Source organism: Pipistrellus hanaki (assembly GCF_964339955.1).
Source record: "Pipistrellus hanaki genome assembly, chromosome: 12".
NCBI lineage: Eukaryota > Metazoa > Chordata > Mammalia > Chiroptera > Vespertilionidae > Pipistrellus > Pipistrellus hanaki.
The window spans coordinates 8866951-8880933 of NC_140514.1; the positions used below are offsets into that span (position 1 = coordinate 8866951).

General features: G+C 40.0%; 1 protein-coding gene across 1 annotated transcript; it reads left to right on the plus strand.

The window, feature by feature from the left end:
- The first annotated feature begins 1101 nt into the window (after positions 1-1101).
- On the plus strand, positions 1102-13583 carry SULT6B1 (sulfotransferase family 6B member 1). Its single transcript, XM_084900636.1, has 7 exons — positions 1102-1348; positions 2296-2408; positions 4081-4170; positions 7429-7555; positions 8495-8589; positions 10264-10420; positions 12852-13583. Exons 1-7 carry the CDS (start codon positions 1150-1152, stop codon positions 12983-12985), a joined length of 915 nt encoding a protein of 304 aa, XP_084756762.1. The 5' UTR covers positions 1102-1149; the 3' UTR covers positions 12986-13583.
- Positions 13584-13983: the final 400 nt, after the last annotated feature.

Consider the following 13983-nt stretch of genomic DNA (forward strand, 5'->3'; position numbering starts at 1 on the left):
ATTTTTACAGAGAGGAAGAGAGAGGGATAGAGAGCTAGAAACATCGATGAGAGAGAATCATCGATCAGCTGCCTCCTGCACACCCCCCACTGGGGATGTGCCCGCAACCAAGGTACATGCCCTTGACCGGAATCGAACCTGGGACCCCTCAGTCCACAGGCCAACACTCTACCCACTGAGCCAAACTGGTTTTGGCATGGGGCACATTTATAATACTCTCAACGATACAATCATTTTTTTAAGAAATGGAGGTTAAAAGTTGCCCTCCCACAGTCACCACTGACTGCCTCAGTAAGATAACTTTCTGTTGACATAAAGTTTCCACCATTCTATGATGCATGTGTTTTCATGGGCTTGCATTTCTGAAACTGGAAGGCATTTCACAATTGCTGTGTACATTTGACACAGTGATTTCCCAAAATGCCGTTATTAAATAAAGGCTTCTAGAACCCAGGAAACGTATTTCCCTTGTGGTCATAAAAATATCTCTCCTCAGAAGGTAAGAGCTTTGGGTTTGTTGTCTGTTTGTGTGAAAAGTCCCATGGCCTTGTTTCTTGTAGCACATGAAGAAGCACCAAGAATGCAGCGGCGGCCCTGACCTCTTTGGCTCAGTGATAGAGCATTGGCCTGAGGAATGAAGGGTCCCAGGTTCGATTCCGGTCAAGGGCATGTACCTTGGTTGTGGGCACATCCCCAGTAGGGGGTGTGCAGGAGGCAGCTGATGGATGTTTCTCTCTCATCAATGTTTCTAACTCTCCCTCTCCCTTCCTCTCTGTAAAAAAAAAAAATCAATAAAATATATTAAACAAAGAAAGACAATTGTATACCTGATTCAATTAAATAATTATTTGTTGGGTATTTAATATATATCATTGTCTATTTACAGATCCCATTCTTGCCTTCATTGTGTCTATAATGGTAATATAATCAACCCTTTGGGTAATATTCTGTGATCCTCAGTTGTTTTGCACCTGGGGTTTGCCTTTTGTCACAGGTAAGTATTCAAAAGGCTCGGGGAGGGGTGCTGGGTGGGAATGAAATGACTCCCTTCTCCTGTGACAGGGAGGAGCCATGTATCCCGCCTCCTGCACAGCTCCCTTAAAAGCCACCGCTGCCCCTGGAGAGCAGCTGCACGAACAGGCACCCAGCATGGCCCACAAGTCGAAATTTATCGACTACATCGACGAAGCTTTGGGAAAATCTAAAGAAACGGCGCTCTCTCGCTTGTTCTTCACCCACCAGGGAGTTCCTTACCCCGTCACCATGTGCTCCTCAGAAACCTTCCACGCCTTGGGCAGCTTTGAAGCCAGGAGCGATGACATCGTGCTGGCCTCTTACCCAAAGTGTGGTAATAAGTGACAGCTCACGTTCACCTCCTCCCGGGGCGTGGGCAGGGCTGGGTGCAAGGCCAAGGTGGGAGAAGCCAGCCAGACCCAGGGAGGAGGTGGCCAGGCTGGGTCCCAGCACAGGCTGCAAAGTCAGTCACTGACACTGCTCTGTTTGGAGACCACGGTGTCTGAGGAGGGAGGGGTGTGTGAGATGAACGTGGCGGCTGGTGGGTGCAGAAGGAGAGAGATGCACAGAGGGGAGTGCAGGAAGGTCTGGTGGCCATGGAGCACTGAAGGCAGTAGAGGTTTTTCATCTTGATTGTTGCCTGAAGAAACGCCATGGCCACGTCCATAATTTAGGTAATGATTTCCCTGGAATGGGTTCTCTTTCAGGACTAAGCACCAACCCTCCAGTTCCTCAAACCAGTTTTACCATGGCTTTTCATCGGTGGACAATAAGACATGAAGAGTCCAAATTATTTTATTTTACCCAGTCAACCTTGGATTCTTTTATCTGTTATTTGGTCTCTGTCTATTAAAGCCGACCTCACTCGTTTAACATTTTTCTTTCCCTTGACTGATGCTGGGGTTTTATAAAATCAGCTATGTATTCCTATTGAAAACATTCATTAATATAAGATAAAATAGCATAGACATATAAAAGCAATCATTGCCACAGCATACAATTTTTCTATAATGAACATGTTATAATTAGAAAAAGAAGGACTGTCTCAGGTGAAAGAAGAAATTTGAGAAATAAGTTGAATTTTATTTTAATGTAAGGAAATACTGTTTTCCACAAACCCTTGTTTCTTGCCACACCCCAGGTTATTTTAAACACAAAAGAACCAACTGTACCCATCAGGGAATGGGAATTGATTTTACTTTTTATGATGTATACGCTAAGTAACATGCCTTGACTATATATCAAGCCTCTTTAGTGAACTTTGTCTGATTTTCCTTACAGGTTCAAATTGGATTCTTCACATCATTAGTGAATTAATATTTGCTGATTCTAAAAAAAAGTATGAGTATCCAGAATTCCCAATTCTTGAATGTGGGGACCCAGAAAAATTTCAGGTTAGTATTAAAACAGCCTTTACAAAGAAAGATTTCTTCTGTTTGGGGGATTTTTTAGTTTTGAGTTCAGAACGTACAATACTAATAATGATTGCAACTTATTGTGTGCTTACCATATCCCCAACACTTTTCAGGGATTATCTCATTTTATTACAGAATAACCCTATCACCATGTTACAGAGGATAACAGTGTAGAGACTTGCCCAAGATCAAGGAGGTAATAAATGGCAGAGCTAAGATTTGAACCCAAGTTTTCTGATTTGAGTTGTTAACCTAGTCTATACAGGATAGCCAGCTTATTTTTAAAAAATCAGGAAAGCTTCCGTAAAAAGGAAGTCTTCTAAGAACATCTGAATTAACATGAAAATGTTTTTTATAAGGTAAGTGAGACACGTGGTTGTAGCTCCAGGGTTTCTGGAAAATGTCTTAACTCTGTATGGTATTTGGGTTTTGAATATCTGTAACTTATCAGAAATGTTTATTTATTTTTTTCCTCCAGATAATTTTAAAAACATTTTTTTGTATTTTTGTAATTTCATCATATGTAAGAACAAAAATATTTTTCTATGCAACTTGCATAGAACTCCACATGAAAGATATTCACTTTACAGAACACTTTTCTAAAACACATGTATTTTTCTTAAATGAGACGTGGATATATCCAGTCTTTACATTGCTTACTGTTAGGTTATATCACATTTTCATGAACATATTATTATATGCTTATCTAGTTTTGTTAGAATTACCTCCCACTTTCCCCTTGGGTATTTTTCTAATCCTCTTAGGAACTTTACCATTTCCCACTTGTCTTTATGGTGGAAAAAAGGACTCTATAACTTAATCTGAAAATTACCACCTGTCTGATTCTTCACAAAGAGCTGAAAACCTCAAAGCCTGTGGTTAATCTCTAAAAGGAGGGTTACCATATCTACCTGAGAGGATTATTGTGAATGAACCTAAAATTACGTCCGAGTCTAAAAAGAGCAATTATTGTAAGTCAAGTATTATGACTACCAATCACCACTTGGACCCATTCTATTGAATGTAGAAAAGATACGAATTCAGGGAAAGAGTGGATTGCAGATTATGAGCATTCTTGAACAGAATATTTGGTATGATTGTCAGAAAAGGTAAATTAAAAAAAAATGATATGCAGTACCCAACAAGGAAGTTCAAAAGGAAGATTTTAACTATTTATTCTGTTCTGATTCTCCACTCCTCATTCACACAAAGGAAATAGACATGTAAAAAAAAAAAAAAAAAAAAACAATAGATAGAGTGTCGGCCTGCAGATTGAAAGGTACCAGGTTCAATTTCGGTCAAGGGCATGTACCTTGGTCGCGGGCACATCCCTAGTAGGGTGTGTGGAAGAGGCAGCTGATAGATGATTCTCTCTCATCGATGTTTCTAACTCTATATCCCTCTCTCTTCCTCTCTGTAAAATATCAATAGAATATTTTTTTTAAAAAAAGAGGAGAAGACACAGTAATAGTGATGCTTAAAATTACTATCAGACACTCACTAAGTTTAGGAGTGATTCACTATACACACAAACACACAAACACACACACACACACACACACACACACACGTGCATGCGCTTTCACCTGATTGTATATATTTTTATATTTTTATTTTTTATTTTTTCCTTTTGATTGTTTATATTTTTAAGAGAATGAAACAGTTTCCATCACCAAGGATTCTGGCAACTCATCTCCATTATGACAAACTCCCTGGGTCCATCTTCAAGAATAAAGCTAAGGTGAGTGTCCTTCCCAACCGGCATTCCAGTTGGAAGTTTTTAATGTGTAGCTATTGGCTTTCTGAGCTATATGAGGACGTTGTTACTCATCGTAGAATTTTAATAAATGACACCGAGATTTAGGCACTTCTTTTGTTGTTTCTTTCCTCAGATATATCTGTTGTAGTTGCATAGATCAAAGGAATTTTCAGCTAGGACATAAAACATATACGTTTTATAGTGAAGAGATTTCAGAACCCCACTAGGATATTTAGTGTTTAACAGAAGAATACAACCTGGGAAGATGAGCAAAAAGGGTTCCTTTGGGTCTAACTGGTGAGCACTAGTTACCTAAAGTCTGAAGCGATTTTATTTCTGAGTTTCATATGTAATAGCAAACGTCATGTCATGCACACATTACTATAGGTGTTTTGGCTACTCTTTTTTGTTTAAAAAAAAAAACTTTGTTTTGTTCAACAGTATGGATCTATTCTTATAATCATTAGTTTTTACCCAAACCTTTTTGTTTTCACCTGACTCTCCCCAATTCCTTATTTCTGGTGCCTCTTTTCTCTGTCTCAGGAGCAACAATGAAAATTAATTAAAAACAAGTAAGAATAAGAGGATAGGGCAGTAATACAAAGAGAGTGGGAGGAGGGAAACAGCTAACTGCAAAGGTAACAGGAAACAGGGGAAATACTGGAGGAGGGAAGAAATCACTAGGGTAGCCAGGGCACAGGATCCTAGGAACTTAGAACTGGAAAATACCTTAAAGGTCGTCTTCTCCGCCCTAGCCAGTTTGGCTCAATGGATAGAGCATTGGCTTGGGGATTGAAGGGTCCCAGGTTCGATTCTGGTCAAGGCCACATTCCCGGGTTGTGGGCCACAGTAGGGGGAGTGCAGGAGGCAGTCAATCAATGATTCTCTCTCATTGATGTTTCTAGCTCTCTCTTCCTCTCCCGTCTTCTCTGAAATCAATAAAAATATATTTAGAAAACAAACACAAAAAAGGTCATCTACTCCAATCATCACCAGGTGTTTGAATTCCAGTGAGTGGCTGCCTGGGTTATGATTCATAAAACATTTGGAGAGAAACAGTTTCACTGTCACAAGAATACACGGGCAAGAAAAGAGAGAGCCCAGGGAATTGATTGATGCCGGGGATTTGTCCACATCCAGCTGGCCTTCACCGTTCACATTTATGGCTTTGTAAAATCATAAGCTGCTACAAGCCAGGGAAGCTAATAAATGTTAGCCAAAGCCCCGAATATAACACCCTCAAGTGACAAAAATCAGTTGTATTTGGATTGGGGGCAAGGGTAAGTGAAATGTATAGACCCCAGGTTATTTATCTCTATTCAGTTGTATCCTGTATTTCTTTAGACCAAGCAAAGTCAAACTCAAAAGCTAACACGGGCCAAATAAATGAGGCATGGGGCCCATGGTTCCATGTGTTTGACATGCGTTTGATCCTGATTCCCTCTCAGTTTCATGTCATCTACATCTTTACCTAATCACCCATTAAAACGACGATGGTCTGGTCAAGACAGTGGGAATGCCTCAAAACCTGTCCTGGCCTGTTTACCTTAATTAGTTAGCCTCCTTTCACATGAGTTCTATGTACTTAATTGCTTCTGCTTCCAGCTTACAATCTTCCATTTTGTAGAAGAAGTAATTAGCAACAAATTACTAATTTAGAAACTGTCTAAGAAAAGCTTAGTGTTAGTCAACAAGGACTTGTTCTAAGACATGGTCGGCAAACTCATTAGCCAACAGAGCTAAATATCCACAGGACAATGATTGACATTTCTTTGGAGAGCCAAGTTTTTTAAACTGAAACTTCTTCTGACGCCACTTCTTAAAAATAGACTCACCCAGGCTGTGGTGTTTTGTGGAAGAGCCACAATCAAGGGGCCAAAGAGCCACACGTGGCTCTTGAGCCACAGTTTGCCAACCATTCCTCTAAGTAAGAGAACACATGGTGCCCCCTAGTGGTTTACTTCTTCTAAGTGATCCCAAATAATCTATTTGGTCAATTCTAGAAAACTTCCTCCTAATGGAAGGCAGGTTCACAAATCCGCAGCTTGCCAATCCATGCTTGCCTCCTTTCTGAACCTGGCACAATTTCTGCCAATTTCTAGTCTTCAGGAGCTTTTGTATGTTATCTCAGATTCCTCGGTGTCCATTGACAGTGCTCAATACTGTGTTCTTCAATTTCCTCAGTTATATATATATATATATTTGATTTTTTTATAGAGAGGAGGGGAAAGAGATAGTCAGAAACAAGAGAGTCATCGATCAGCTGTCTCTTGCACGCCCCCTACTGGGAATGTGCATGCAACCAAGGTACATGCCCTTGACCGGAATTGAACCCAGGATCTTTCAGTCCGCAGGCCAAAGCTCTATCCACTGAGCCAAACCGGTTTAGGCAATTTCCTCAGTTGTTGAAATGGGATTCGTTAGGCCAGAAAGCCTAACTAAATTCACTTAGAGCAGCCAGATATTCTCCTGCAACCTGTTGGTCCCCTTGGGTTTCAATTCACTCTTTACAATGTTTATTTCACACTTTTCATTCAAAAGGACAAATTCGTTCCTCATCAGAGAAGGTAGGCATGCCATGAGAAGTCAGAGGTTCTGCTGCATCTACATCGCCCATCACACCTGGGCTGGAGAATGGGCCTGCCATTCTTTGATCTTCTGACACCAAACTCTTAATATTTACTTTGCTGGAGGGTTTCACCTCTTAGGGGTGTCGAACTCAATCAGAGAAGGGGCCAAAATCTAAAATCCAGCCTAAATCGCGGGCCGAATGGTTTACTGAACAGTCATAAACTGATAATGTCATAAACTGACATCGGAGTGCAGTGATGACAGCTCGGTGCGGGCCACATTGCAAGGCCTGGCGGGCTGGATTTGGCCCGCGGGCCTTGTGTTTGACACATGTGTTAGCTCATGCGCTTGTGAGCTTACTCTTTATTCCCTTTTTATATTTTCTATGTATCCCTCTTTACTGTCTAAACGTCATTAGCAAAAATCTCCTCCTACAACATCAATGATCTTTTTCCTCTTTTCTCCCCTCTCCCAAGACTTTCCCATCTGTCACCTCAAATTTCTCAGTTTTTTACCATCATTCTTTCTCTACATATTAACAAAGGGACACATGATTTTGCCCACCCTTTTCACTTTTCCAAACTTCAAAACATAGACCTAAATCAATTAACTTGGGTTAATTGATTAATAATCCCTTTTTGTTGTTGTTGTTGTTTTTTGTCTCCCTAGATACTGGTGATATTTCGAAATCCTAAAGATACCGCAGTATCTTTTTTCCATTTCCACAATGATGTCCCTGATATTCCAAGCTATGGCTCCTGGGATGAATTCTTCAGACAATTCATGAGAGGACAAGGTATGGCTGTTGGTAAAACCATTCTTCTTACTTTGACAGATGATCTCATAAATACGAAAATTCAAATGTGTTTTAGGGTAAAGAAACAAAGGAGATGAAGTCGGATCCAGAAGCCAAAATTAACTTTTAAATGAAATAGTGATTACTATTAGATAAAATAGCTACCACTTCCTTAGCAGTGACTACTGCCAGGCACTACATGCTCTCATTAACACCCGTTATTTACCCCTAATCCTCATCAGACCCCTATATGGAAAAAACCATTATTACCCCCATTTAATGGAGAAAGAAATAGAGGCATAGAGAGGTCACACAGCCATTATTAGCAGATTAATTAATGCCTTCTTTCAGTAGTGGCTCTGTTTTCCAACTGTACGTTTTATGAAGTCTAAACACACATCCAGTGATTCTGATATAAACTTAGTATTCTGGCTTCGAAGACTTAAAATACAAAAGTAGTATGTAATGCTTCATTAATAATGTTTATATCCAATTACATGATGAAGTAATACTATTTTGGGGTATACTGGGTTAAATAAAATAAAATATTAACATTAAGTCCACCTATTTCTTTTTGTTTTTCTTAATGTGGCTACTTAACTGGACAACACTGACCTAGATAATATCTGTCTCATCATTTGTTTCTGGCATTATATCTGTCAGTTTTCATGTATCAATCACTGTTTCTGAATTATTTTGTTCACCTAAATATTCATGAATGTCTTGCAGTTTTTATCAAGCCGTTTTACAACTTGCTTAGTTGTGTTGTTATTTATGAAAATAAAATGAACAAATATCTAATAAGACTGGCTGTGCCAGTCCTTTTGGAGCAGGGATTTATAATAACATAAACATCTTGTTTTGAGCTCATTCAAATATAGTTCATATTTTAACCTCCGTTATTTTAAATTCCTTGATATTTTTTTCTTGTGTTTTTAGTTTCTTGGGGAAGCTATTTTGATTTTGCAATTAATTGGAACAAACATCTTGATAATGAAAATGTTCAGTTCATATTATATGAGGACCTGAAAGAGGTGAGATTGTTTACATTCTACTGAAAGATTTACTATCAACTACAACATGGAACACTTAGTTATAATGTCTGGATGTATGAACACATATTGTATTCAATGAAAAAGAAAGAAGAATATTCAGATGTGTGTATGCTGTTAGGGAAAACAAACAACACATAAGTGCTTAGGTTGATTATTTAATATAAATAAAATAATGCTTAGCAATTTGTAACTAACAGGTGCTGCTTTATTTTCCTTTTATGATAGATGGTCCAAATTAGGAATGAGAAAAACAATGGGTAGGTCTTAACTGAGATTTAATTGAACATGCATTCCACTTATTTATTCACAAAAAGTGAGTGCTCAGCATTGTTCTAGGCCAGTGGTTGGCAAACTGTGGCTCACGAGCCACATGCGGCTCACAAGCCGCAGTTTGCCGCTCTGTTGACCAATGAGTTTGCCGACCACTGTTCTAGGCCCTTGGGATACATCAGTGCGCAGACCAGACAAAGCTCACTGCCCTGGAGAAGCTCACATTCTCCCCGAGAAGGCAAGAAGACAGAATGATGAGTAATAACCAATAAAAATAAAAATGTGTGTAATATGTGAGGAAAAGGACATGGCATAGCTGACTAAGAAAAAACTGGATGCCTGAGGATAGGGAATTGGGATGCGAGACAAATCCCAGTATAAAATGGGATGGTCATGGAGAGGGTGGGATTTAAGCAAAGATCTGAAGGTAGTGAAGGAATGAGCCGTGTGGGTACCTGGGGCCAGAGCTTCCCAGGCAGAGAGAATGGACTGAAGCAAAGGCCCTGAGGCAGGAGCTCCTGGTGCTGCAGGGACAGGAAGCAGGCAGGCGTGCTGGGCCAGGAGAGGTGAACCTGTGGTGAGGAGTGTGAGGAATGGCGTGGCAGTTCATTGAAATCACTTGGCTTTCACTCTGAGTGAAATAGAAAGCCAAGGTGGGATTCCAGCCGACATGTGATAGCAGTGGACATGGTTTCATAGGATCGTTCTGGCTGGAGTGAGAACAGACTGGAGAGACGGCTCCTGTAGGAAGGAGTGCAGCCGAGGGAAGATGGTGGCTCAGGCCAGAAGCAGCGGAGGCGATGAGAAGTGGTTTACTTCTAGGTGGATACGAAGAGGAGAATCAGCCCTGGCCAGGCTGGCTCAGTGGATAGAGCATGGGCCTGCGGACTAAAGGGCCCCAGGTTCCATTGCGGTCAAGGGCATGTGCCTCAGTTGCAGGCTCCAGAGCCCTGGATGGATGTGTGCAGGAGGCAGCCAATCGATGTGTTTCTCTCACTTTGATGTTTCTGAATTTCCCTCTTTTTTTTTTTTCCCCATTCTCGCTAAAAATCAATGGAAAAACATCCTTGGGTGAGGGTTAACAACAACAACAATAATAATAATAAAGACTCATTTTAGATAAAAGTCTACTGTATTAATTAATACTTAATATCATTAATTATATCTGAAATAGTTGAATAAGAATTCTAAATTAAAACCATAAAGTGAAACCAATACAGACTATCTTCTAAGGATATCTCGATATTTATACAGAGGTATCCAAGTAAATCTAAGTAGACAGAGATAGATGAGCTTAACAGGCTTCATAAATCCAGAAACCCGTCTTTGCTCCCGGCACAATTCCCAGAGAAAGAAGGTGATCCTTTACATTTTTGTTTTTAGAATCTGGCCGCCGGAATAAAACAAATCGCGGAGTTCCTTGGGCTCTCTCTCACGGGGGAGCAGATTCAAACCATCTCTGCTCAGAGCACCTTCCCGGCAATGCGAGCGAAGGCCCCGCACACGCACGGGGCCGTGGGCCCCTTCCTGTTCCGCAAAGGTAAGGTGGCGGTGGTGTCCAGGACGTCCGTCCGTCCGTCCATCTGTACGGAGCCGGCGACCCCTGTCACTGGATCTTAAATGACGCAGGTTGTTTTTTTCTCAAGAAGAAGACTGGCCACGGGTCAGAGCTGGAACCGGCAGCTCCCGGTGTCTCTTAGTTGAGGACCGAGTTCCTCCCACCTGTCTGCTCGTCACCTTGTGTGATGACGAGGGAGCAGCCAGAGCTCCATCACTACATTAAAATGGAAGGATTATTTTATGACAATAAAAAGGGAAAGGCAAGAGACAAAGCCATGTGTGTTAGCTCAGTGAGACCCCTTTCACGGGCTTTGCTGGAAGCATTGCTCTGTGACTTCTTGTTGGCGGACTCTCACTGCGCTTGTTGGCTGGGAAATGTGACTTTTTTTTTCAGGTGGGCACATGATTACCCAATGAAAATGAGGGTTTTGTTAATAAGGAAGAAGAAGAAAATGAGTATTGAATAGGCAACGCCTTGTCTCTGGCACTGATGATTTTACTAAATTTCATGATGGCATTCTAATTGCTTATGGAAACTTACGATAGGATAGCTTAGGGATTGCCGGTTTTACTTTATTGCATATGTATTGAAAGTATCATGTGATTTAGAGGCAGCCCATATAACCACAGCAGCTATCAATTATGGGGCATCCATCATGCATTAGAATCTAGACCCTTGATGGTTAGACCCTTGATGGGCTTAAATTTCATAGCAAAAATAAAATAAAATAAAATATTTCATCCTTAATTTTACAACATGGGCACCATTCGCAGAGATAGTAATTTGTCATTGTCACAAAGCTAATAAATGATGGAGTCAGGATTTGACCTTAGGTCTGCTTAACTTAACAACACTTTCTCAAGCGAAGGCCTATTTTTAAAATCCATTGTGAATGGAACATTGATTGTAAAACTGATCTCATTATGATTCCTGACAGTAGCCCTGATTTTTATGCTCAGTCTTATTAGTTTTAAGGAGGAGAGAGATGCAACCTTTCTATACATTGTTAATCAAATACCATTCAGAATAGAAAAATACTAAAATAAATAACCTAATACCAAGATTTTTAATAATATTTCTGTTGAAAATTCAGAAAGCACTGAAATATGTGTAAAAGCATTAAAAGTTATTCCTATTTCTCTCACCGGGAAGGTTTAATGTTTTGGCATGTTTCTCCCAGCTTTATTCTGTGATGTTTTATATAGTCGATGACATTTGTAAACAGTTTTGTGTTTTATTTTATTCCCTTCATATATCTAAGCATTTCCTCATGTCTTTAAACCCTTTTTATGAGGATAAATTTCAATGGCTTATGCAACAAAGAACTAATAACTTCAACCCAAATGATCAAAAGATTCTAAAGGAAGAAGTAACTTCCTTTACTATGAAATATATATATATATATATATATATATATATATATATATATATATATATATATATATAGCTTATTTTTATTGATTTTTAGGGAGAGAGGAAGGGAGAGGGAGAGAAACATTGATTGGCTGCCTCCTAAAGGAATCAAACTGCTGATGATCAAACAAGTTGAACCAAACTGGTCAGGGCAACTTCCTTTACTTTTAAAAGCAAATAAGAAAAACATATCCTAATCCCAGGCAAATAATCGCCTTTTGCAAAATATTCAGAATCTGAGGTCTTAACCAAAACTTGCTGTAAAATGTTAACTTCTCAAGGCTATTGAATTTATTTAAAGTACTTTAGAGAGGAAAAACTGGCTCTTGAGGAAGTAGGGGGAAGACACTCAAAACAAGAGCTGCGCCCTGGTGGTCAGTGCACTCCCACAAGGGGCGGGCTGCTCAGCCAGAAGCAGGGCTCACAGCTGGTAAGTGCAGCAGTGGTGGCAGAAGCCTCTCCTGCCTCCGCAGCAGCACTAAGGAGCAAGGGGTCCCGGACTTCGAGAGAGCACAGGCCAGGCTGAGGGACACCCCCTCAGTGCACAAATTTTGTGCACCATGCCTCTAGTGTGTGTGTGTGTGTGTGTGTGTGTGTGTGTGTGTGCATATATATATATATATATATATATATATATTATTTCATAGAGGAAGGGAGAGTGATAAAAACATCAAGAATGAGAGTTATTGATCAGCTGCCTCCTGCATGCCCCCTACTGGGGATTGTGCCCTTGACTGGTATTGAACCTGGGACCCTCCAGTCCGCAGGCTGACGTTCTAGCCACTGAACCAAACCAGCTAGGGCTACATTTGTTTTCAAGACTGTCTAATTTTTTTCATGTGTCCATTTCTCCAGGATTTATGCCTTGGTGTATAATTGCTGGGTTATAAGGTATATGGTCATATCACATTTCAAAGTGAAACACTACAATGAAAAATGGCAAACTGAAAAATATTCTAACAGGTGTCTGGGTCTACTGTTTTTTTGTGTGCTGTAGGTGAAGTTGGTGATTGGAAAAATCTGTTCAATGCAACTCAGAACCAGGAAATGGATGAAAAATTCCAAGAGTGCTTAGCAGGCACTGTCCTCGGAGCCAAGCTGAAGTATGAGTCATATTGCCATATGACTTGATTCTGGTCAGTTCATCAGGCCTGGGGGTTTTGTTTTCCTTAGTAATAACTGAACTTAAATAATTAAGTAACACATTGATCCAATGATCAAATAATTATAAATAACACGTAGAGATAAATAACACAGAGTTAACAACAATAATAATACCTGAAGCTTTTCAGCAAAAACTGAAGTTTGTTCACTTTTTGAGAAAAGGCCACTTAGCTAAAAGAGGGATATTAAAAAAAATGTACCTAACATGCCCGGCTGGTGTGGCTTAGTAGATTAAGCATTGTCCCGTGGACCAAGAGGTTTGATTCCCGGTCAGGGCATGTGCCTGGGTTGTGGGCTCGCTCTGGCGTACAGAAGACAGCCAATCAATGTGTCTCTCTCATTGATGTTTTTCTCTCTCTCTCTCCTCCCTTCCTCTCTGAAATCAATAAAAAATATTTTTAAAAATGTATCAGTCACAAAGATAAAGACCTTTTCGACATTAAAAACTGGGAGCAATGGTCCCTACCATATGTGCACTACAAGGAATATTCGACAGAGGGGTATAGGTAAAAGGAACACAATAGCAGATGGAAATGTTAATCTACACAAAGGAATAAAGAGCACCAGAGATATGTAAGAGCTATTTTCCTCATTTTAAAACCTCTTTGAAAGATAACTGCCTATTCAAACCAAAACGTAATAATACTGTACTTTGCAGTTTATAACATATGTAGAAGAAAATGGATGGCACAAAAGCTGGGAGCGGAGGAACAGAAGCATACCCTTTTACATTTTGGAAAGCAATTTGGTAAAGTTATATGACCATATATCTTACATTCCAGCCATTGTATACCTAGGCATAAATCCTGGAGAAGGTCCCACATTTGCAAACAGATACAGAAGGAAAATCTTTTTATTAGAGAGAAATTTACAGATTAGAGTGAGAGGCCACCCCCCCGAAAAAAAAAAAAAAACCACAAAAAAACAAAACAACACACAAATCAAAGAGGAGACATTAGAACTGA

What these genes read in the sequence shown, in the direction of transcription:
- SULT6B1 (XM_084900636.1), top strand. Translation starts at nt 1,150, where the DNA reads ATGGCCCACAAGTCGAAATTTATCGACTACATCGACGAAGCTTTGGGA. An exon ending in GGGACCCAGAAAAATTTCAG is followed by an intron (nt 2,409 to 4,080) that starts GTTAGTATTAAA and finishes TATATTTTTAAG; the next exon opens with AGAATGAAACAGTTTCCATC. An exon ending in CCCCTTCCTGTTCCGCAAAG is followed by an intron (nt 10,421 to 12,851) that starts GTAAGGTGGCGG and finishes TGTGTGCTGTAG; the next exon opens with GTGAAGTTGGTGATTGGAAA.